The sequence below is a fragment of the Rutidosis leptorrhynchoides genome, chromosome 10, assembly GCF_046630445.1.
Source record: "Rutidosis leptorrhynchoides isolate AG116_Rl617_1_P2 chromosome 10, CSIRO_AGI_Rlap_v1, whole genome shotgun sequence".
NCBI lineage: Eukaryota > Viridiplantae > Streptophyta > Magnoliopsida > Asterales > Asteraceae > Rutidosis > Rutidosis leptorrhynchoides.
In genome coordinates, this window is record NC_092342.1 from 282,960,607 (window position 1) to 282,985,616 (window position 25,010).

The following is a 25,010-nucleotide window of genomic DNA, read 5'->3' on the forward strand; positions in this document are numbered from 1 at the left end:
AAAATTTTAATGGACGTTAGTTTCAATGTCAACCGTGAAACAAATTGATAAATGGAGAGTGACATAGTAAAAAAAAGATCACATATATTGTTTGATACTCTCTCCGTCTCAATTTTAAAAAATGTTTTTATCACCTTCTACTTTTTTTTGTTCATTTTCATGTTTTACCCTTTATTTATTAGCTATTTTTATTTTTTGTTTTACATATATAAAATAAGAGTATAAAAGAACTTTAACTTATTATTCTTATCTATTTTTGAAAATTAAACATTCTAAAATGGAAATTGACATATTAAAGTGAGACGGATGGAGTACAAAATTTAGGGACCAATTGGCGTAATTTTGTAAATTATTATTATTATTACATTATTACATTATTATAAAGCGCGTGCCAATAATCCTACGTGTCAGTCTGTTATTAATTCTGGTTAAATTTGCTTATGTGGCGGCTTGTGGTTAACTTATAATTTATAGTAATTATCATATACACTATATTTAAGGAAATTCCAAATCAATCAAAACTTATCCATACATCTATTTATTATTAATTAAATATAGTACAAAATTATATATAAGTTTTATATAAAGAAAAAAAATCGAAACACGTATATGGCCCTTCAGATAAAATTAGGAACTTGAAGTTGAAAGTGGAAGCAGATTAATGTATTAATGGCCTATTTAGACTTTCAACCGGATTCATGCCTAAGCAATAAACAATACATAATCTGTTATAATTCAGTAGGCTTATAACTACCTTTAGTGGTTTGATTCTTGATGTTATAATTCAGTAGGCTTATAACTACCTTTAGTGGTTTGATTCTTGATTAAGAATACTAATAATGAAGTGTAAGAACAAAGATGATAATGGAGAGAAAGAAAGAAACACTTTGTAAGTGTGAGAAATGGTGCAAGTTTAATGCTTGCATTCATGACTATTTATAGCAAAAATATCACAAGTTTAGGTAATACAATAATATTACTTTTGTGTACCAATAATTGACTATCCATTTATATATATATATATATATATATATATATATATATATATATATATATATATATATATATATATATATATATATATATATATATATATATATATATATATATATATATATTATAACACTCCCCCTTGGATAGCAATTTTGTTTGTTAAAGATCAACTGTAAGTTACTGCCTCGTTAAAAACCTTGCTAAAGAAAACCCAGTGGGAAAAAACTTTAGCTAAGGGAAAAAGAGTGCAGCATGGAGTTGACTCCCCCTCAAGTAGACATCGCTTCAGTTGTTACATCTTTTGAACATGTCTCATGCCAATGTTATGAACGTGTGTTCTGAAAATAGCAGTTGGAAGTGCTTTCGTGAAAAGATCAGCAGAGTTTTTGCTGGATTGAACATATCTCATTTCAATCTCGTTGTCCTTAATGAGATTTTGAGTGTATGAGAAGAATCTAGGAGGTATGTGTTTGGTTCGGTCACTTTTGATATACCCTTCTTTCATCTGTGCTATGCAAGCTGCATTATCTTCATAGATAATTGTTGGACTTTTATCGCATTTTAGTCCACAAGAATCAGTAATGATTTGTGTCATTGATCTCAACCAAAAACATTCCCGAGTAGCTTCATGTAATGCAATCACTTCGGCATGATTTGATGATGTAGCAACAAGTGTTTGTTTTTGAGAACGCCATGATATTGCAGTACCTCCATTTAGGAATACATATCTATTTTGAGATTTAGCTTTATGTGGATCAGATAAATAACCTGCATCAGCATAACCAACCAAATCTTGTTTTGATTCATTAGAATAAAATAATCCTAAATCAGTAGTTCCTCGAAGGTATCGAAATATGTGTTTGATCCCATTCCAGTGTCTTTTGGTAGGAGCAGAGCTGAACCTTGCCAACAAATTAACTGCAAAAGAAATGTCAGGTCTTGTACAATTTGTAAGATACATAAGAGCTCCAATTGCACTAAGATATGGTACTTCTGGTCCAAGAATATCTTCATGATCTTCACATGGACAAAATGGATCAGTTTCAACATTGAGTGATCTAACAACCATAGGAGTACTTAATGGTTTTGCCTTGTCCATATTGAAACGTTTCAGAATCTTTTCAGTATATGTTGTTTGATGTACAAGTAAACCATTAGGCATATGCTCAATTTGTAAACTAAGGCAATACTTGATTTTTCCGAGATCTTTCATTTCAAATTCTTTCTTTAGAAGTTGAATGACTTCATGGATCTCTTTATTTGTACCTATGATGTTAAGATCATCAACATAAACAGCTATGATCACATATCCGGATGTTGTTTTCTTAATGAAAACACAAGGACAAGTAAGGTTATTTGTATACCCTTTGCTTATCAAGTAATCACTTAATCGGTTATACCACATACGTCCCGATTGTTTTAACCCATATAAAGATCTTTGTAATTTAATCGAATACATTTCTTTGGGTTTTGCATTTGATGCTTCTGGTACCTTAAATCCTTCAGGTATCTTCATATATATATCACTATCAAGTGATCCATATAGATAAGCAGTCACAACATCTATGAGATGCATTTCTAAATTTTTAGAAACTGCCAGGCTGATTAAGTACCTAAAAGTAATTGCATCCATAACAGGAGAATAAGTTTCTTCATAATCAATTCCCGGTCTTTGAGAAAAACCTTGAGCTACAAGTCTAGCTTTATACCTTGTAACTTCATTTTTCTCATTTCTTTTTCGGACAAAAATCCATCTGTATCCTACATGTTTCACATCTTTAGGAGTGAGAATGATGGATCCGAAAACTTTTCTTTTATTGAGTGATTCTAATTCAGCTCGTATTGCTTCTTTCCATTGAGCCCAATCATGTCTATTTTGACATTCAACCACAGATGTTGGTTCTGGATCATCATCATTATTCATGATGTCATATGCAACATTAAATGAAAATTTCTCATCAAGATTTTTCATTTCATTTTTGTTCCATAATATTTTTGAATATGCATAATTGATTGCAATTTCTGTATTGACATCATCAATCTCCTCTGCAGTAGGAGTACTGATTTGTGGTTCTTCTTGAACACTTTCTTTTACTTCATTATCAGCTGATTTTCTTTTTCGAGGATTTTTATCCTTTGAACCAATTGGTCTTCCACGTTTCTGACGTGGCAAAGATTCATGAGTGACGTTATTGCCAGCTTTTGGAATTTCAATTCGAGCTGGAGTATTTACTGCTGGTATATATGATTTTGTCACCGTTTTTGTATCTGTGAATGCATCAGGCAATTGATTTGCAAGTTCTTGTATATGCATTATCTTTTGAACTTCTATCTCGCATTCTTTTGTGCGAGGATCAAGATACTTTAATTGAGGTTCACACCATGAAACATCATTTTCTTTATTTTTCATTTCTCCCCCTAATCTAGGGAACAATGTTTCATTAAAATGACAATCAGCAAAACGTGTTGTAAAAACGTCACCTGTCATAGGTTCAATATACCTTAATATTGAAGATGTTTCATATCCAACATATATTCCCAACCTCCTTTGAGGACCCATTTTTGTACGTTGTGGTGTCGCAATTGGAACATACACTGCACAACCAAATGTTCTAAGATGGGAAATATTTGGCTCTTGACCAAAAGCAAGTTGTAGGGGGAATATTTATGACTTGCACTTGGTCTGATGCGAATCAATGTAGCAGCATGTAAAATTGCATGACCCCATATAGATACAGGGAGTTTTGTTCTCATTATCAATGGTCTAGCGATTAACTGTAAACGTTTAATCAATGACTCGGCTAAACCATTTTGTGTATGCACATGAGCAACAGAATGTTCAACAACAATTCCTATAGACATGCAATAGTCATTAAATGCTTGAGATGTAAATTCACCAGCATTATCAAGTCTCACCCTTTTAATAGTGTAATCAGGAAAATGAGCTCTCAATTTAATAATTTGGGCAAGAAATTTTGCAAATGCCACATTACGGCTTGATAACAGACAAACATGAGACCATCTGCTAGATGCGTCTATTAGAACCATGAAATATCTAAATGGTCCACATGGTGGATGAATTGGTCCACATATATCACCTTGAATTCTTTCAAGAAACATTGGTGATTCTTTCTCAACCTTAAGTGGTGAGGGTCTAGTTATCAATTTTCCAAGAGAGCAAGATCTACATGGAACCATTGTATCATGATGGATTTTTCTATCCTTTAGTGGATATCCATGAGTACATTCAATAATCCTTTTCATCATTGTTGATCCTGGATGGCCTAATCTGTTATGCCATAAACTGAATACACCAGGATCAATATATTTTTCGTTAACTACCATATGTATTTCTGGTACATTTATATGTGTATAATGTAATCCAGAACTAAGTCTTGGCAGTTTTTCAACCACATGACTCTTGTCAGTGATACTTAAATATTTCTCATTTTCTGTTGTCACTGACTGATAATCATACCCGTTAAGGTATATGTCGGAGAAACTCAATAAATTTCTGCTTGACTTGGGAGAAAATAAGGCATCATTTATTAAAAATTTTGTACCATTTGGTAGTATGAAATTTGTCTTTCCTATCCCTTTTATCAAGTTAGGACCTAAGTTAGCAGGTCCTGATATTGTATGTATAGTTCCTTCCGTTGGTTTTAGATCAATAAAATTTATCTCGGATTTAAGTATAGTGTGTGTAGTTCCACTGTCTGCTATACAGAGATCTCCACCACTTGATTGATGTTGTATTCCAGCAAAATTCATATTGAACTTCATATATAAGAAATAAATAGTGAGTACATTAATATTACACAATATTTTAAACGCAAATAGATAGTACTGAAACATTTAGCAAACATAATGACAAAGACAGACGATATTAAATCGTTTATTTTTCGAAAGACACACAACTTAAACATTCAAGAAATCTTCATATAAATCAGATGGTTTCTCAGTGACTGTTGGATCGACGTTATCCACAAAGTTTACTTCCTTTTCTTTATCTTTCAGCGAATCCTGATACATCTTAACAAGATGTTTAGATGTTCGGCAAGTATTAGCCCAGTGGCCCATTCTACCACATCTGTAGCAAGATTCTTCAGAATTTTTAGAAGAATTTTCTTCAACATCTTGTTTAATGGGCTTGTTTTGTGGTTGATATTTATATTTTCGTGGATTATTATTTCTTTGACCACCACGGCCACGACCACGACCACGACCACGCCCATTACCATTACCATAAGGATGGTTTCTACCATAGTTATGGCTTTTGGCATGATGATGGTGATGGTTATTATAACCACGACCTTGCCCGCGTCCTTGTCCCTGTTTATAATTATTTGCAGTATTTGCTTCAGGGATTGCAAGTGTACCAGTAGGACGGGATTGCTGATTTTTCATTAATAGCTCATCATTTTGCTCTGCAACTTAGAGATATGAATTAAGTTCAGGATATGTTTTGAACTTTAGCATTCTCAAATTTCTTTGCACTGTGATGTTTGCAGCATTCATTGTGGAGAAAGTTTTCTCCATCATGTCTGCATCACTTATTTCATGTCCACAGAATTTAAGTTGTGAACATGTATTATACAGAGCTGAGCTATATTCATTTACTTTCTTAAAGTCTTGGAACCTTAATGTTCTCCATTGTTCCATAGCAGCTGGAAGTAAAATTTCTCTTTGATTATTGAATCTGCTTTTGAGACCTTCCCATAAAACATGAGGATCTTCTACAGTCACATAATTATTTTGTAAGCATTCATCAATATGTTGATGAATAAAGCAACATGCCGTTGCTTGTTCTTTTTCAGAACAAGTGTTGTTTTCATTTATGGCTTCAAGAATGCCCATTGATTTAAGATGCATTTTTACTTTTATAACCCATGGCATGTAGTTGTTTCCAGTTGATTCTAAAGGAGTATATTTTAGCTTTTTCAGATTCGACATTTTCTATTAAAACAAACAACATGATAAATTATAGTCACTTTATATTCATAAGTATATAAACATTAAACATAAATTTAATATAACATAAATGATAAGTAGGTGACAGTGTCGGCCATATGTAAGCAATCATTAATAAATGTTATATAACATAAATATAAATATTAGTAAACATAAATGATAATTAGGCGACAGTGTCAGCCATATAAATGTTAGATAATAGAAATATAAATGTTAGTAACATAAATGATAATTAGGCGACAGTGTCGGCCATATAAATGTTAGATAATTGAAATATAAATTTTAGTAACATAAATGATAATTAGACGACAGTGTCGACCATATATTATTCAGGTGGTATAACCGACCATATATCATTTAGGTGGCAGAGCCAACCATAATTAGTATTAAGATTATCGTGCTGATAACGTGTTATAATTCAGTAGGCTTATAACTACCTTTAGTGGTTTGATTCTTGATGTTATAATTCAGTAGGCTTATAACTACCTTTAGTGGTTTGATTCTTGATTAAGAATACTAATAATGAAGTGTAAGAACAAAGATGATAATGGAGAGAAAGAAAGAAACACTTTGTAAGTGTGAGAAATGGTGCAAATTTAATGCTTGCATTCATGACTATTTATAGCAAAAATATCACAAGTTTAGGTAATACAATAATATTACTTTTGTGTACCAATAATTGACTATCCATTTATATATATATATATATATATTATAACATAATCTTTTTTTTTTTTAAAAAGGCTATATTTATTTATGTTAACATGGATGGTGGCCAAAACTACTTTCATAACACCTAGGACACTAGCAGTGGACCTTATGCAAGTACCAAGAGCAACTGATACAACTTTGAGCTTATTATAAAACCTCTATACCATAAACAATACATAATCTGAATGAAGGTTCTTAAACTAACACTATATTACGTAGTATATAATAATTTATATATATATAATTAAAAAGATATTAATGGTGAGAAAAAAAAGGTTCTAGACATTAAGTTACTAACACCACCCAAAATCACTTTTAAATTTTGTCTCTAAAACTCAAAAGAACTTATAAAATTTGTCAACACTACGGACTCTTAAACTCAAAATAACTATTAAAATTCGTCAACACCACGGGCTCTTAAACTCAAAAGAATTTTTAAAATACATGTCAACACCACGAGATCTTAAATAATTCTTATACTTTTCCTATTTTTTTAGTATCACTATTTACATATCAATATAAATTGCAAATTACATGTTTTTCACAATTTTTTACACACCGGTGCAACGCACACTCAAAAACCTAGTAACATAATAATATACGGAGTTGTATTTTAAATTTGATTTAAATTTATATAAATATAAAATTTAACTTAAAAAAAAATCAAGAAAAAAAAAAACTGAACCTAAAGACTCCGGATATGACTACTTCACGGAATCCAACTCCTCATAAAGTACAAAGAAAGTTCAGTTGGGTTTACCTTTGTGGTTACTATATCTTTACCTAAGCCTATTTTTTATTTTATTTTTAACTCTTATTATTTTATTCTATCGTATATATAAATCTTGTGACCTACGCACAGTAAATACTAAATCGATTGAGATTTATACCAATTCGTTCGTCAATTTTTTAGGGTTTACTTTTGTTTATCCGTTCCCCACAATCAGAAGAATTAGCGTGCTCACTTACACAATGAATGGAAAAATTGTGAAAGATGATTGGCTGTCAATCGTGAAGGAATTGAATCGTGATGAAATCGAAGAGTTTTTGTTTTCTCAAACGTTTTGCAGTCATTGTGAAGCTGATTTAACGTCTCGTGTGCAATCCATTGCTAACTGTAAGATTTAAATTATGTTTCTTTTTTTAAATTGATATTGATATTGGTAATTAGTATCTTATACTTATTAAACTTGTTAATTATATCTTTTATAACAAAATTGGTATGATAAAGGTGCTAGTAAACAAATAATTGCATATTGTTTCTTGTTATGTATTGTATCTAGTTGGTTTTTTTCTTTTTCCTTTTTTTTCTTTTTTTAAAAAACAATAGCTTTACGTGAATTTATGCTTGTTTTGAGTAAAGTTAATAGATTTATGTGAATTAAAGCTTGTTTTGTGTAAAGTTAATAGCTTTATGTGAATTTATGGGTAATAACTATCTTATGCTATACTTGTTTTTTATGTCTATCATATTATAACAAAATTGGTATGATAAAAGTCCTAGTAAAAAAAAAAAAAAAATTAACTGCATATATCTGTTGGATTTTTTGTTAACAATTAATAGCTTTATGTGAATTTATGGTTATTTTGTGTAAAGTTAATAGCTTTATATGAGTTTATGCATGTTGTTCTCTCTTGATTAATGCAATGTTATGCAAGGTCTAATATTGTTGAGGAGGTGATGTGCTCATTTGTGTATGTTATTGAGCTTTAAAATTCTTGTTTTTAGTAGTTATTTTGCCATATAAATTAATAAATATGACAGAGCATAGTTGATCATCTTTTTCTTGACATTTGTTGCAAGAAATATTCATCAAGTTCAACTAATATCTTTTTTACTTGTACAGATTAAGTTAGCAAAAATGGTATATGTGAATCCGTGTTTCGTCTTTAGTTTCAAAGCTATTTTAAATCCAAATCGGGTCTAAATTTCTAACTGTCTATTATTCTTGAATTTTGGCAGTAAAGAGCGCTAAAAGATTATCGATGTCAAGTCACGAGCCCGCTCATTCAGATGATTTTTCCGAGGGACGTTCAGCATCTTTAAACGAGGGTATTCAAGAATCTTCAAGCAAGAGTGTTATTTCAAATAAATCGCTGATGAATAACTCGGGGGGATGGAAAAACTATTCCGACAAGTTCTCTCCAGTTTCAGTAGACAGCAAATATTCAACTTCATCATCTCGTTCTGTTTCTGGTAGATCGTTGGATGAAGAAATGGTGGAAGATGAAGTTTTGTCTGAGGAACAAAAGGAAAAGTTAGGTTTCGCAAATGTTGGACGGAAGACTAACTTTGTACATTACGAAAAGGTTAACGGGAAGAATGTAAATGTGGTTCAAGGTCTTGAGTTGCACACTCGTGTTTTTAGTGCGGATGAGCAAAAGAAGATTGTTGAATCTGTGTATGAGTTTCAACGGTTGGGCCAAAAGGGGCGGCTTAGAGGTTTGTATTTTTCTCTCAAATAATTTCTATTTTAGTAATATGTCGCGTGTGTTTGGTAATGGGTAAAACTGTTTCTAGGTACGGATCAAAATGAGTCGAGTTGAGGTTAGTTTGGTTGGCGAGAATTAAGGATTAAGGAATATAATAATATATATACAATTTTGTGAATACAATTTAGGATGTTTAATACATTAAAGTTACAATATTTTCCACTTGAGCTCTCTTTCTTAATTTGGTAAATTTCAGAGAGAAAGAAATAAGTAGCATCATTGTCAAAATTTGCTAATTGAGGGAACCAAACATGATCTACAACAAAAGAGGGATTTTATGTTCAACTTTACTATAAAAGATGAGACAAATTTGAAGAAGATGTCTATAACTGTCAAAAAAATCATTTGGTGTAAAGAAACATGATGTTTAAAAGAAAGGCTTGTTTCTTTGAAAAAATTGGCGAAAAAACACTAACTTCATAAAACGAGGAAACTTTAATCAAACGATAAAAGAAACCAAATCAGGATCTACAAACCGATGAGCCTCGCAAACTAGAAGGCGTACAACAACTAAATCAACCAAACCATCTAGGAGCGTGCCAAGATTAAAATACCGACCAAATGAAAACCAACAAAAGCACAAACATGAAAGTTTACTAACAATTTTTGTATTACGTAGTGCTCTTTTGTACTACTTAAATTCAACTTATTATTATTCTATATCTATATAAATATAAATTATAATGAGACCTTGTTTCGTTATCTTAATTAAGAATTTTGGGTAACTATGTTGACTATTATTTTATGAAATTTGTCTTCTTTTTTTATCCATTAGAGAAGAGATAAAAACATAACCTGGATACATTTATATGAACTGAAATTGCTGCCACTTAAAAATATAAACCTGAAACCTTGAATCCCCAAACCCGAGTCATATATTTGTACTAATACGGAGCAACTAACAATGATGAAACATTTGCAGAGAGAACATATACAGAACCCAATAAATGGATGCGAGGCAAAGGGCGCATCACTATTCAATTTGGCTGTTGCTATAATTATGCAGTGGTACGTAGTCATCATCCTATTTTCACTTTCCCTTTTATTTTCTTACTTTATAATTATAATTATTTGTATTGACTTGTCGTCACATTTTTCAGGATAAAAACGGGAACCCTCCGGGTATAATTAGAGACGAAGAAGTTGATCCCCTGCCTCCAATATTTATACAGATGATCAAAAGAATGGTGAGGTGGCATGTTTTACCTCCAACTTGCATACCCAACAGCTGCATTGTGAATATATACGAAGAAGGTGACTGTATTCCACCGCATATCGATCATCATGACTTTGTTAGACCGTTCTGCACCATATCATTTTTGACCCAATGCAATATACTTTTTGGTTCGAATCTCAAGATTATTGGGCCTGGAGAGTTCTCAGGCCCAGTTTCCATACCTTTACCAGTCGGGTACTAAAAACATACTATTTTTTTTTTATTTTCTTGATCACATATGAAAAAAGTGTTCATGTTGATGATTGATCGATCTCATTTATATATTGCAGGTCGGTGCTCGTGTTAAAGGGTAACGGTGCTGATGTCGCCAAACATAGTGTTCCAGCAGTCCCGGCCAAAAGGTATGATTTTATGCGTTCCAAGAAATATCGCCACAATTTCCTTTACAGTTTAGTTCAATCAAAGGTGGCAAAAATGGCCCAGGATTGAAATGTGTGTTTTTAGTCCCGAGTTGAAGCAGGTTGGGGGCCCAATTGAAAATTCACCCATAACTTTAGAATTTTAAATTAATAATGTGTTAACTACTACGTATATACTACATGATGTGACAAAATGAAGAGTAATTTTTTTGAAGTAAAACTCTTTGTGAACAACACTATAAATATACATTGCACAATGTTTGTACATTTGGGGTACGTTTGGTGAGGAGTTTTTTGGAGCTTTCAAGAGTTCTAGCTTTTAAGAAAAAGCTCGTATCTAATAAAAAGCTTCGGTTGGTTAAAAAAGCTTTAAGCTATTAGACTGAGGGAAAAAGCTAGAAGCTACTAGAACTAGCATTTGAGAAAAAACTTCTAACTTTTTGTTATTTTACATTTTTTTTTTAACTGTTGCAGCTACTCTGTCAAACATCTAAATACATCTAAAAGACCAATGCTTATCGGCTACCAGCTACCATCTAGTTTCACCAAATATACCCTTGACATGTCGCCTTCTAACTAAGTTGCTTTATTTTTGAACTGTTGGAGATCAAAGTCTAAAAATAACCCAAATCAATTCATCTTGAGAAAACTGAGTGAACTTTTCATTTCTAAAATCAATTTATCATCAAATTTGTATATTGACTTCATTTATTGTTGCAGGATTTCGATAACATTCAGGAAAATGGATGAGAGTAAGATTCCTTACGGTTATTCACCTAATCCGGAGCTACAGGGTCTACGGCCTTTGCCCATAACCCCGCCCAAATCACCATCACAACAAAAACATATCGAAACTAAAGTAACGTCTCCAACTACTCCTACTGGTGCTGCTTCAAATTCGAGCAGCCCATCTTTGTTTCCTGCTGATGATTTCCCAGCTTTAGGAGCAACGAATGCAAGTGATCGACGACGAGGTTATAAGAAAGCTTAATTTTCCCTAATAACGTTATTGGCATGATTAGTGCTAATAGACGACAGTTTGTTTTGTTGATTTTGTTTTTTGTTAGATTTATGTGTTGTGAAAGTAGAATAAATTATAAATGTGGTTTTTTGGTGTAAGGTATGGGGAATTTACATTTTTTGCTATGTAGGAATTGAACATTGTAAAATCATTTAATTGTTTTATTTAGTTATATAAAATAAGGATTTTTCTATCTACATTCTTTAGAGGTGTCGTTAGTCGTTTTATGCTTTGATGTGTTCTACGTAGCGGTTAATATCGACTTTTTAATGGCATTTATTAAAACGTACAAGTGTTCTTTTTTTATATTATCGGTAGCTATTAGAGATTTAGAGCTGCTGTTTGAAAATCTATAAAATATATATTTGTTTTAAGAATGTTGCTACCATGCTTGAATGACAACCAAGTGAAAATATCTCGATAATGAATAATTTGGAATCAACGTTTGGGGTCATTAGTTAATACTTGAAAATTAATTGGAACCAGATGCACATTCAACGATCAAAAGTAAAATGTAATTAAACAATTTGGCAATTTAATAAACTTCGGTTGATATTGAATCAAATAGATTAAAGAACGGTTACAAATTTTTAACATCTAATCTATAGTATCTATTATTATGCCCATTGTTTAAGAACATTACTTTTGACTTTGTGGCATGTACAAAGCCTTTAGTTCAAGGTTCGTATTCGAATTTTGAAACACTTTTTTTTCTTGTACTATTCACACTCTTAAATATTTGACAATTAGAACGAATCAACTCAACCCATCTCCACACACCTAGGTTCACTTATTTGAGTTTATTTATAATAATTAACATTAACATGTAGATAAAAAATGTTCATGTAAAACTACAATACATAATTTACTTCTTAGAATACTATCACATACTCCATTAGACTATCAAACAATTTATTTATACATTAAATTCTACACCTTCATTTAACAAATTCGATCTTTATCTGTTCTTCTCTTCTATCTAATTATTAGATCATCCGATCTTTATCCGGATTTCATATTCATCATTTTGAAAGCGGGGGGAAATGGTCGGTACAAACATTAAACAAAATACTTATTTTTCTTGTGGTCTATAATAATTTCTATATATAACACCAACCGCGGAACAGGAGCATGCGTTACACACGTCGTCAGCTTGAATCCGCTTTTTCATTTATGTATAATTTATAATTTCTTTAATTAAGATACTAATAAAAATCATAAATCACAGAGGTTATTGTCAACTACACTTTAAATTTTAGTTGATAATTTAGAACGAGGGAAAGTTGGAAGGTACAACTAACATTAAAAAAAACTTTCCATTTTTTTATTTTATATACTAAGAAAATCAAAGATGCTACTTTGTTTCCATTATTTTAAATAAAAATAAATTTGTGAATCTTAACAACTCACCATATGCTTTGCGTCGTCATTCAGCCAGATCAACGGACAAAACCCAATAATCGTCATCTCCACCCGATCATATTTCAATCCAACGGTCATCATTCTTCTGACAAATTTGTGCATGCTTGCCACGTATTCATGTCTCTGATTCTCCAATAACCATTATTTCCCCTTTCATTACCTGAAATCCTCTGTCTCACACACACCTATGAACTCCACTAAGTATACGTATATATTGTCGTTTTGTATAGTTTGAAGTCTTAATTGCACGATTCATCACTTCCTTACTTCACTTGTGGATCTCGTTGCTGTTTCGATTTAGCTAGGGTTTATGCAAAACCTCAATTTGATTTGAATGGATTCGAGGTGAAGTTTTGTTAGTTTCTTATGTCATTTTTGTTGAATCCAAGTCTTCATTGACTTTCCGACTGTGATTTCATTAGTATGTTATGTATTTTGCTTAGGTTTATGTGGCGTTGATGATTGTTAACTGCAGGAATTTGTTAGTGCAAATTAGGTGTTTGAGGATAATTATGAGTGAATTTAGTTTTTTAATTGAAAAACTTTTGTTGAACTGTTCAGATAGTGTGGGAGGCTGTGCTATGGTCAAAGTCCAATGGTTAATAATAGTTAATAGCAAACTACAATGTTAATTGCATGGAATGAAGTCTTTTTTATTTCAGTAGTTGTTTAGATATATATTCTAAAGGAAAGGCTAGAAATCACTCTAGCTGGATCCATGTATTTTTATACATAGGGGTTAGTTACATAGGGTATAAATATATAATACAATATCACTTTATGTTGTTCAAACTCACTTTCTAGCTTTGTCTAATTAATCTATTCTTTTGATGCGGCTAGAAATCTCAGGTTCGAATCTTGGGTGGCAAGGGAAAGGGTTGGAAACAGCCGGGGAGTATTCTGATGGGCTGCGTATACTAGAGTATGGGGGCGGATTATCCGTCCTTCCCGGGTAACACGAACAGGGAAAACCTAACAACTTCTATATACATGTTATATTTAGAACCATCACCAAGATGACCTAGTGATCGGTAATGTGTCTTAGGTTCAAACCTCACTAGTTGCACATCTTGTGAGTTGCACATATTGGGGTGGCCAAGGAAAGAGGCAAAAATGGTCACAGGGATACCCCGGTAGGCCATGTACATCTGAGTAAGAATGCTCGCCCTCCCTTGGTAACCTGAACAAGGAAAATCTCCCCCGTTTTCTTTACTTTTATATACGCCTATTATTAAAGATCCTTAGAATTCAATTGAACTGTTCAGATTTATCTTTGAAACATTTGAAACTGCTCCTTTGCATATTTTTTTATGTATTATTAAGCTTACCTAGTCTTGTAATTATAAAACAGAAACCAAGTGTTTATGTTTACATATCTGGCTATGTGATTTTTATCCCTTTAGTAGTATTTATCATGTAAACTTGGGCATATATTGCTTAGAATCTTCTATTCTTATGTTACGATAATAATATGGATTGTTGTTTCCATATCTATCAGATTGTATGATCTATTCTACTACATTAGCCAAAATATTTTTTTAATAGCTTTCAAGAAAACTTAGATATAATCTTTAAAGCAATGGGCAAAACGTTTTTCAATAAAGAATGTGTAGTGTATAATGTGTGAACTGTGAAGGAATAATGTTCTATAGGCATAAGGCATGATATTATGTGATTTATGAATTGCAATTTCTGTAATTTTTTAGCATCTTATGATCTTACATTAATATGGAAAAGTTTTATTTTTCTTTTTAAGTTTCAGACTTGGGCAATGTATTAACCATTGAGAGGAGTCGTACGATGATCTAACTGTAGTAGTCCATTATATTTCTGATGAGTTATAAAATATTAAAGTTTTGATGTGTTAAAGGGAAGTGTAATTCTGAGAAAAGTGTGAGGTGTATTAGTGGAACGAGGAAACTTACTGTTACTGAAAAAATGTCCGAGATATAATATTTTTGACTGTGTTCTCACTTATCAGTAAAATGCAGAAACCCCACTGATGTGGTAGAAATCGCATCCGCTAGTTATGTTTTGCTGATTAGGTTTTATGTTTACTCCTCGTAATTTCAGGATGAGTCAGGAGATAAAATTACATGGGGATATTTACTTTGGTAATATTAAGGGAAATATTCCTCATGGAATGGGTAAATACACCTGGTCAGATGGTACGGTTTATGATGGTAACTGGGAAGATGGAAAAATGACTGGGAAAGGGCAGATTTCTTGGTCATCTGGAACTAGCTACGAGGGTGATTTTTCGGGTGGTTATCTTCATGGTTTTGGCACATTAACGAACCCGGACGGATCTGTATACAAAGGGTCCTGGCGGTTGAACATTCAAAACGGCCTTGGAAGAAAGCAGTATAGTAATACCGATGTTTATGACGGGTGTTGGAAAGATGGGGTGCATGAAGGTACTGGTAAATACGCTTGGGGTAATGGTAACATTTATATTGGAAACTGGAAAGCTGGAAGAATGTGTGGTAGAGGGGTGATGAAATGGGTCAATGGTGACCTGTTTGATGGGTCGTGGTCAAACGGGCTTAGAGATGGGTCGGGTGTGTACAGGTTTGCAGATGGCAGTTATTATTTTGGGGCGTGGACTAAGGGACTTAAAGATGGACAAGGCACGTTTTATGCTGCAGGACGCAAGTGCCAATCGTTTAGAAGAATTGATAAAAAGAAAGGTTTGATAACTGATGGGTCTTCTGGTAGGTCTGTTAGGGATATGGAGCGTAATGTTGGTCGAAGTTTATCTGAAAAGATCTCGTTTAATGGATTTTTTAGGGACTCGGGTCGTATATCGAGTAGGAGGCAACCAACGGAGGAAGATTATAGCATTGGGGATTCTACTAGAGACTTTTTTACATCTGAGACTACGGACATGTTATCTCATATGTCAGATGAAGGGGGAAGTGAACTAGATGATGATAGTAGCGTGGCTTGGGAAAGGGAATACATGCAAGGTGTTTTAATGAAAGAACGGGTTAAGAATAATGCAGGAGGTTCGGCTAAAAGCAAACAGCAGATCAAGTTTCATGCCAACGATGGGAAAAAGAAATCCTGTGTGGATATTTTTGAAGGCCATAAAAGCTACTATCTGATGCTTAATCTGCAGCTGGGTATCAGGTAAATGAACTGAACTTGAACAACATGTCTTTTGTGGTCCAAAACTGTGGATCATCTTTGTAGGCACTAATCCTAAGACTGATATGGCACAATATATCAATAGATCATTTCAAGAAGACAACACATGCACAAATCATATTCTATTTTTTGTTTATCCATATAACATTGGGCAATATACACTGTTAGATTTCCTATGTATATATTGTCGATCCCGTCATTGACATTTAGAGTAATCCGTCAGTAACTTCCAACTTAACTGGGAAGAAGCATTCATTTGTCCTGAAGCTCTTCCTTATTCGCCAAAAGTTGTACACAACTTTATTTAAGTTTGTTCTTTTAATAGTGCACTCATAGTACACCATTCTCTTAAAGGATTGATGCATATTACTGAAATTGAGTCACTTGGATACATTTTCAAGGCGTACACTAATAATGATTACTATCCAGTAGCAGCAAGTCTTCTAACTTAACTACCATAAATCTTTTGTATTTGAGTACGATAAAGTGTGCCATGTACTGAGTAATGATTAAGCCCCTAATAAACCCTTACACAAACCCACACCCATATCACCTGAGAATTACATGTTGCAAGTTTTCATGGCAGCTATTTCAAAGCCCATAATCCAATCCCAGATAGCATGACTGACAGATTATATACATAACTGCAGTACCATGCTATTATATGTTTTGCACAAGAGGGTGATTACAAATTTTCTGAATGTACCAGCAACACCAGTACAATGAACACTGATTTGTGGTAAAAGCTGCAAAACGGATGTGTTGAGATTATGTCTTGCGAATCTATCAGTTTAAGTATTATAAATGTTCAGATAACTTAATTCATGAGTATAAACAAACATGTATGTGTGTGTGATCGTAGGCCTCATGCATGCTTAACTAGAGCTCACATGCAGAGTTCATGTCACAATATTGACATGTCCATTTATAAGTCTTCTGGGGGCCAGGAATAACACTTTCTGTATATATTGACATGTAGATTTTGGTTTTGTGAGTCTTTTGTTTTGCTGTAAGCTTATAACCTATGCTTTGGTTTTCTTATATTTTACTAGGATTGCAGAACATTATTTTAGTATTCATACTACAACTCATTTGTTGTATCATTTGAAGTTTACAGGTACACAGTTGGCAAGATTACACCAGTTCCTATGCGTGAAGTGAGATCTTCAGATTTTGGGGAACGAGCTAGAATACGGATGTATTTCCCCAGAAAGGGATCACAGTTCACACCTTCACACTATTCTGTTGATTTCTATTGGAAAGACTATTGTCCTATGGTATTCAGGTATCTGTTTATATGCTGGAACCTGTTCTTTATGTAAAATGCCATGCACATATTATCTCTATTGTTGTATGTATAATTTTGGTACATTATGATTGATTATGCTCAGGAATCTAAGGGAGATGTTTAAGTTAGATGCTGCAGAATATATGATGTCCATATGTGGGGATGATGGTTTGAGAGAGCTTTCTTCACCAGGAAAAAGTGGCAGCATATTCTATCTCTCGCACGATGACAGATTTGTAATCAAGACATTAAGAAGAGCTGAACTTAAGGTTTGAATCTATATGAACCATCTCTATTGCAAATGAACATTACTAGACTAAAGTAAGTGCTGATCATATTCAAACATATTTTTAGGTTCTACTGAAGATGCTTCCTAGCTATTATGACCATGTAAAAATGTATGATAACACTCTCATAACCAAATTTTTCGGCCTTCACGAGATCACGCTGAGAGGTGGCAAGAAGGTATCCGTTATCCGTTCTCGTTTGATGTATTCTAGCTTTGTTATTCTAATGCGACTAACGCATATCATATTATATTTTTAGGTACGGTTTATAGTCATGGGTAATATGTTCAAAACAGAACTACGAATACATCGACGTTATGATTTGAAGGGTTCTTGCCATGGAAGAATTACAAATAAGGATCACATAGATGAAGGCACCACATTAAAAGATCTTGATCTTGCATATGACTTTCATATGGACAAGTCACTACGCGAAGCACTTTTCAAGTAAGTCTTTTGCTTTGTGCGTCAAAAAATTATAACCATATCGGAACTACTTTTTTCAAGTTATTTTTGTTGCATCGTTTATATAACTTTCTTCCAATTTTTTTGCAGGCAAATCTATTTAGACTGCACATTTTTAGAATCACAACAGGTGATAGATTATAGCCTTCTTTTGGGAGTGCATTTTAGAGCTCCTGAGCATCTGAAGGCTCTCTTGGAGCCACCAGATGCAAAGAACGAGTCCGGTGCACCTGTTGTTGACGGTAAATTTATGTTTCGCTTACGTTGTAATTTCATCTGTTAATTTAGATTCCCTACTTGAACATGTATACACTCCACGTATATTCTGGTCGATCTGATTGTTAACTATGTTCTGCACCGTTTAGGTTCAATATCAGGGGACCTTTCGATTCCTCCCAAGGGTCTTCTTTTAGTTACACATGAACCCAGTTCCGTCAGCACTGAACCGGGCCCACACATAAGAGGAAACACCTTGAGAGCTTTCTCTGTTGGTGACAAAGAAGTTGATCTCCTTCTTCCTGGTACCGGAAGGTATTAAATCATCACTTTTTTTGTTCTTTATTGGAAAAGTAACAGTCACATCTATAACTAACGAGGGTTATGGGCCCGCTCGTTGCCGCTGGAAGGTTTTCGTTCTACAAAACTATATGTTTTCATTACAATATTTTACCCGTAGTGAGCCTAACGGAACCCAAAAAAAAATAAAATAATGATCCGGTTCAACCTACCGAATCACATAGTTAATCCTTTATATTTAAACCAAACAAAGTGGACAATTTTGTTTATCAAAAGTGGGAAAAGAAGGCAAACAAAATATAAGGAAATGGAAAAAAAAAAAAAAATGGTTGTAAACCACATAATTTAATCTTTAATAATTATACCAATCAAAGTGGACACTTTTGTTTATCAATAGTAATATGTGGGAAAAAAATTGTAACGAAATAAGAAAAATAAAAATAAAAAGGTTGTATAGAAAGGGTAGCAAAGACTGTAAAAAATGCAAAATTACTACAGTAAAATACGTACCCATTGAAAATAACTTTAAATGTTACTAGGGGTAACTTGGTAATTAAACTTCATGTGTAAATAGTATAGCATCAAAAATTTGGATGGTGAAATTTTGACGAAAAATTCATCATGTATATTTTTATTGTTATTTTTCAGATTACGAGTGCAGTTAGGTGTGAATATGCCAGCCCAGGCGAACCGCAAGGTTTCACAGGATACAACAGGTTCAACAGAAGTAGAACTTTTTGAGGTATATGATGTTGTTCTATATCTGGGCATAATTGATATACTACAAGACTATAGCATGAAAAAGAAACTAGAACATGCATGCAAAACGGTTCGGTATGATCCAATGTCGATATCTGTCGCTGATCCTAAATTCTACTCGAAGCGTTTCATTAATTTTCTGGAGAAGGTTTTTCCTGTTGATCCTTGAAGTCCCTGGTTTAACAGGTGCCACTTGAAATTCTTTAATTACGACGCGAATATAGTCACTTCAGATACCTGTTGTTGTCACTTTTGTAGGTACTGTATCATATCATATTGGGTTATATACATATAAGTATATAATTATATTATATGTGCATTTATATAAAAACAAAGCTACAATTTAGTCCAAGTAGTGTCTACTTTTAATTAATGTGGTCATTCATCCTTATTACACCTACCCCTACTAATTTGATTTAAGGCTTGCATGATTGTACCATGATTAAAAGTGTAAGACTGATCTCATTTCACATCAAATAACTGGAAAAGATAGTTGTGTGCTTTTGGAATCATGATCATTCAATTTTTCTATCTGTTTACACCATCATTTATTACTATCACAGAGTGAATGCAAAGAAGCAAAAAAAAAATTTAGTGAAAAGCCTGATTTTTTATCTTTATTTTTTGACGAAAACAAAAAGCGTAAAAACGACACACGGTTCCACGGTCAGCATGTGAGAGAAAAATCGCGTAACCCATGCTTAAAGGGACATGGGGCAGGTATTGAACCCATGACCACAACTAGCGTCATGAAGAGAACCGGAAACAACCAACTCAGCCTATAACAATATTTTTTTTTTTGGGGTAAGCGAGGAAACCCTCCTATGAACGAGTACATTAGCTCCTCTATAGAAGGTAAAACCCCGAGTAATCAAGCCTCCCGAGCGCGAGATCTGGTACCGGGTGAATTGTGTTGGAAAAATTGGTCAAAAACAAGTATGTTTTTTCACCAACTTTGGACACAAATTAATATATGATAAATTGATATGTATTAATAAACACTTAGTGGGTTTTGTAATCCTTGACGAGGGCTTTACAATGAACTAAAGTGTGTTCAAAACGGATTGAAGGTGAATGAGATATCGAATCTCAAAGTAGCTTGTTTTATGCGAGATTTAAAAGGTTTGGCATTTGTCACACATCAAACTGGGAGAAAACCCAAGGCTTTGATTTCCACTATAAATAAAGGGCTATAGGGTTTGTAGAAAAATACACCAAAAATCATATAAGTATTCTTCTATGATTAGAGTTTCCTCTCAGCCGCTGTGATGACCCGGGAATTTCCGACCAAATTTAAATTTTAATCTTAATCTATAATCGACACGATAAGCAAAGTCTGTAATGTGAAGCCTCAAAAACTTTGAACTGTGTTCATGTAATCAATTAACCTTTGACTATTTTCGACGATTCACGAACAAATGTGTACAAATAAAAAAAATGTATATGTATAAGATATACATATATAAATAAATAAATATAAACATAAATATATATATATATAATAAATTGAAATAATAAGATATAATTTAATCATTTGAATTGAATATGAAAGATAATAAATAAAATAATAAAGTTATGATGAAAATAAACCTATATGTGAACATATATAATTTCTATACATATTTAATGTTATATATATATATATATATATATATATATATATATATATATATATATATATATATATATATATATATATATATATATATATATATATATATATATATTGTAATATATATAAATATTAATGTTATATATATGTTATTATAATGTCATAATTAATAATATGTAATATTAAATTTGTTTACGGGTTAAAAATAGAATTAAATATAATTGTTATAATTACCTTCAATTTTTTTTTTTTAAAAACATTAATATCAGAATTGGTATTGTTAACCCTATTATTATTATCATTGATATAATTAAAATTCTAAGATTTGTAAGGTATGTTTATCAAAACACAAGTAAAAAATATAAGTATTATTAAATTAGAATCTAAATATGATTTAAATATTATTAGTAATTAAAATTATCATTTATTATATTTAACATGATCATAACTATTTTTATAATTATAATTATCATTATTTATTATCTTTAGTATTATTGATATTATTATTATTATTATTATATTTTTATCATTATTGTTAGGATGATTATTTTGATTAGTAATATTTCTATTATAATAATTATGAGTATTTTTATTATTATTGTTATTAATATCTTTATTTATATTTGGTAATTATTGATATTAAATTTTAATTATGAAACTTTACAGAATCACTTTCTGCTTGATGTCAGGATCGAACTATTATTTATTCTTGTTCCTGTCCATAAATAGTTACTAGTCACAATCTCCTCTTGCAATACAAACAAAGTCTGTTAAAGATCTTAATCACTTTTCATTTTTTATTTTTTTTGTACCCGATAGCATAATCTGTGTCGACAACTTTTTCGCTATGAAACAAGCATTTAATCTGTGTTGTTGACAAAAACTCATTCAGTTCTTTTATTATCAATATCAACTACCTGTAATTTTAGAATTTTGAGAAATTAAATTTTTTTTTTAATTTCAGTTCTATACCTCAGTTTCATTTTTTTTTTTCAAAACTCGAATTCGAAAGAAATTACAAAATGTAAAAATGTAGAAGTGTTAAGAATCTCATACTCAAACTATATGTGAAGTTTCAAAACCCAAATCGATTTATCGATCTCGAATTTTCAGGTCAAAGTTTAAACTTCAAAAAGTCAAAGAATTGTTCTTCGCGAAATTCGTTATTGTTTTGATGTTTCCAGTTAAACTGATGATCAAGAAAGTTTCTAAGATAGATTTGAAATATAATTCGTGTTATATTCGTTGGCTAAAACTTTCACAAAACTGAAAATCATTTTTTTTTACAACTGCAGCGACGGTTTTTTTTGTTCTTCATTATATATATATATATATATATATATATATATATATATATATATATATATATATATATATATATATATATATATATATATATATATATATATTGTTTTGTTATTTGATTTAACTAAATATATCAGGGTTATTTATAAATCTATTTAAACTCCTAAATCTAATTGTAAACTGTGTTAAGTGATTCTGGGTTTTCTGCTCGACTAGTCGATGTAAAGGAGGAGAAGAACACGAGTTATACAGTTTAAGTTATTTTAGTTTATAAAACAAAACAGAAAACGGGCAACAGCCCAGTGGGTTTAGGGGAGTGACGGGTAACGAGAGGTCGGAGGTTCAAGCCTCGCTTGAGGCATTCTTTTTATAAAAAGCTTATTGAAGGTAAATTCCATTTTATTATGCTATCTTTATTATTATTATGGTTATTATTATTATTTGTTATAATAAAATTATTAACAATTGTGTTATTATTAACTTGATTGTAATTATTACTAGTAGTAATATAATTATTAGTATTATTATTAAATAACACTTATTATTATTAGTAGTGTGGTTATTACTACCAAATATTATTATTATTGATACTATTATGGTTATTATTAGTTACTATTACTACTAACAGTATTATTAAGGATGATCATTATTTTCATTAACATCATTGATATTATTAACATTATTAACATTATCATTATTATCAACATTTTAGGAGTATCGTTATTATTATTTTTCACTAATATTGGTATTAATATCATTTTTTTTTTTTGTAATTATTAGTTTTACTATTATTATTATTAACATAGGTATCAATTTTTAACAAATTCGTTATTGTTATTAGTAAGTTATTATTATCAAAACTAACATTTTGTTACAAATAACTATATTTTTACCTAAAACATACTTAATATATATATATATATATATATATATATATATATATATATATATATATATATATATATATATATTATAATTATAGTAATAGTTTATATACCTACATATCAAATATAATAACAATATCTATATAAATCCTTATATATAACAAACTAATGATATTTTTTTTAACTAGATATATAAATATTAAATATTTTGAATATATATACAAACTAAATAAGTATAATATATAATTTAAGATAATGTATAATCTTGTTCGATTACAAATATATATTTTAACTTATATACAATGAAATAGGTTCGTGAATCCGAGGCCAACCCTGCATGGTTCAATATCGTCATATGCATCTTTACTACAAAATACATTAGGTGAGTTTTCATTTGAATCCCTTTTACTCTTTACATTTTTGGGCTGAGAATACATGCAAATGCTTTATTAACTGTTTTACAATATTTATATGCGTGAGTTTCATTTACCTTTTTACCCTTTATATTTTTGGGCTGAGAATACATGCGCAATTTTATAAATATTTTTACGAAATAGACACAAGTAATCAAAACTACATTATATGGTTGAATGGTCGAAATCGAATATGCCCCTTTTTATTAAGTCTGGTAATCTAAGAATTAGGGAATAGACACCCTAATTGACGCGAACTCTAAAGATAGATCTATCGGGCTCAACAAGCCCCATCCAAAGTACCGATGCTTTAGTACTTCGAAATTTATATCATGTCCGAAGGAGGATCCCGGAATGATGGGGATATTCTTATATGTATATTGTGAATGTCGGTTACCAGGTGTTCAATCCATATGAATGATTTTGTCTCCATGTGTGGGATGTATATTTATGAGAAATGAAAATCTTGTGGTCTATTAAAATGATGGAAATGTTTATTTATGTTAAACTAATAAACTCACCAACCTTTTGGTTGACACTTTAAAGCATGTTTATTCTCAGGTACGAAAGAAATCTTCCGCTGTGCATTTGATCATTTTAAAGATATTACTTGGAGTCATTCATGACATATTTCAAAAGACGTTGCATTCGAGTCGTTGAGTTTATCAAGATCATTATTAAGTCAATTATAGTTGAATATATTATGAAATGGTATGCATGTCTGTCAACTTTAGATGTAATAAAAGATTGTCTTTTCAAAACGAATGCAATGTTTGTAAAATGTATCATATAGAGGTCAAGTACCTCGCGATGTAATCAACTGTTGTGAATCGTTTATAATCGATATGGACTTCGTCCGGATGGATTAGGACGGGTCTCCACAGTTGGTATCAGAGCGGTGGTCGTAGCGAACCAGGTCTTGTATTAGTGTGTCTAACTGATAGTCATTAAGATGCATTAGTGAGTCTGGACTTCGACCGTGTCTGCATGTCAAAAGTTTTGCTTATCATTTCGTGTCAAAAATTACCTGCTTATCATTCTTAAAGAATCACTTGCTTATCATTCTTAGTCTAGACACGTTTTACTGCATTGACTGCATGAATAGTGTATAGACAAAATTCATA

General features: G+C 31.7%; 2 protein-coding genes across 2 annotated transcripts; both read left to right on the forward strand.

The window, feature by feature from the left end:
- The first annotated feature begins 7,522 nt into the window (after positions 1 to 7,522).
- On the forward strand, positions 7,523 to 11,978 carry LOC139872331 (RNA demethylase ALKBH9B-like). The gene is made up of 6 exons (XM_071860182.1): positions 7,523 to 7,792; positions 8,639 to 9,118; positions 10,091 to 10,176; positions 10,269 to 10,579; positions 10,675 to 10,746; positions 11,485 to 11,978. Exons 1-6 carry the CDS (start codon positions 7,648 to 7,650, stop codon positions 11,753 to 11,755), a joined length of 1,365 nt encoding a protein of 454 aa, XP_071716283.1. The 5' UTR covers positions 7,523 to 7,647; the 3' UTR covers positions 11,756 to 11,978.
- A 1,397-nt stretch (positions 11,979 to 13,375) lies between these two features.
- On the forward strand, positions 13,376 to 20,042 carry LOC139871558 (phosphatidylinositol 4-phosphate 5-kinase 8-like). Its single transcript, XM_071859263.1, has 9 exons — positions 13,376 to 13,552; positions 15,281 to 16,339; positions 17,475 to 17,642; positions 17,749 to 17,914; positions 18,000 to 18,110; positions 18,192 to 18,379; positions 18,488 to 18,639; positions 18,763 to 18,928; positions 19,562 to 20,042. The coding sequence occupies exons 1-9, from the start codon at positions 13,542 to 13,544 to the stop codon at positions 19,839 to 19,841; spliced, it is 2,301 nt and encodes a 766-aa protein (XP_071715364.1). The 5' UTR covers positions 13,376 to 13,541; the 3' UTR covers positions 19,842 to 20,042.
- Positions 20,043 to 25,010: the final 4,968 nt, after the last annotated feature.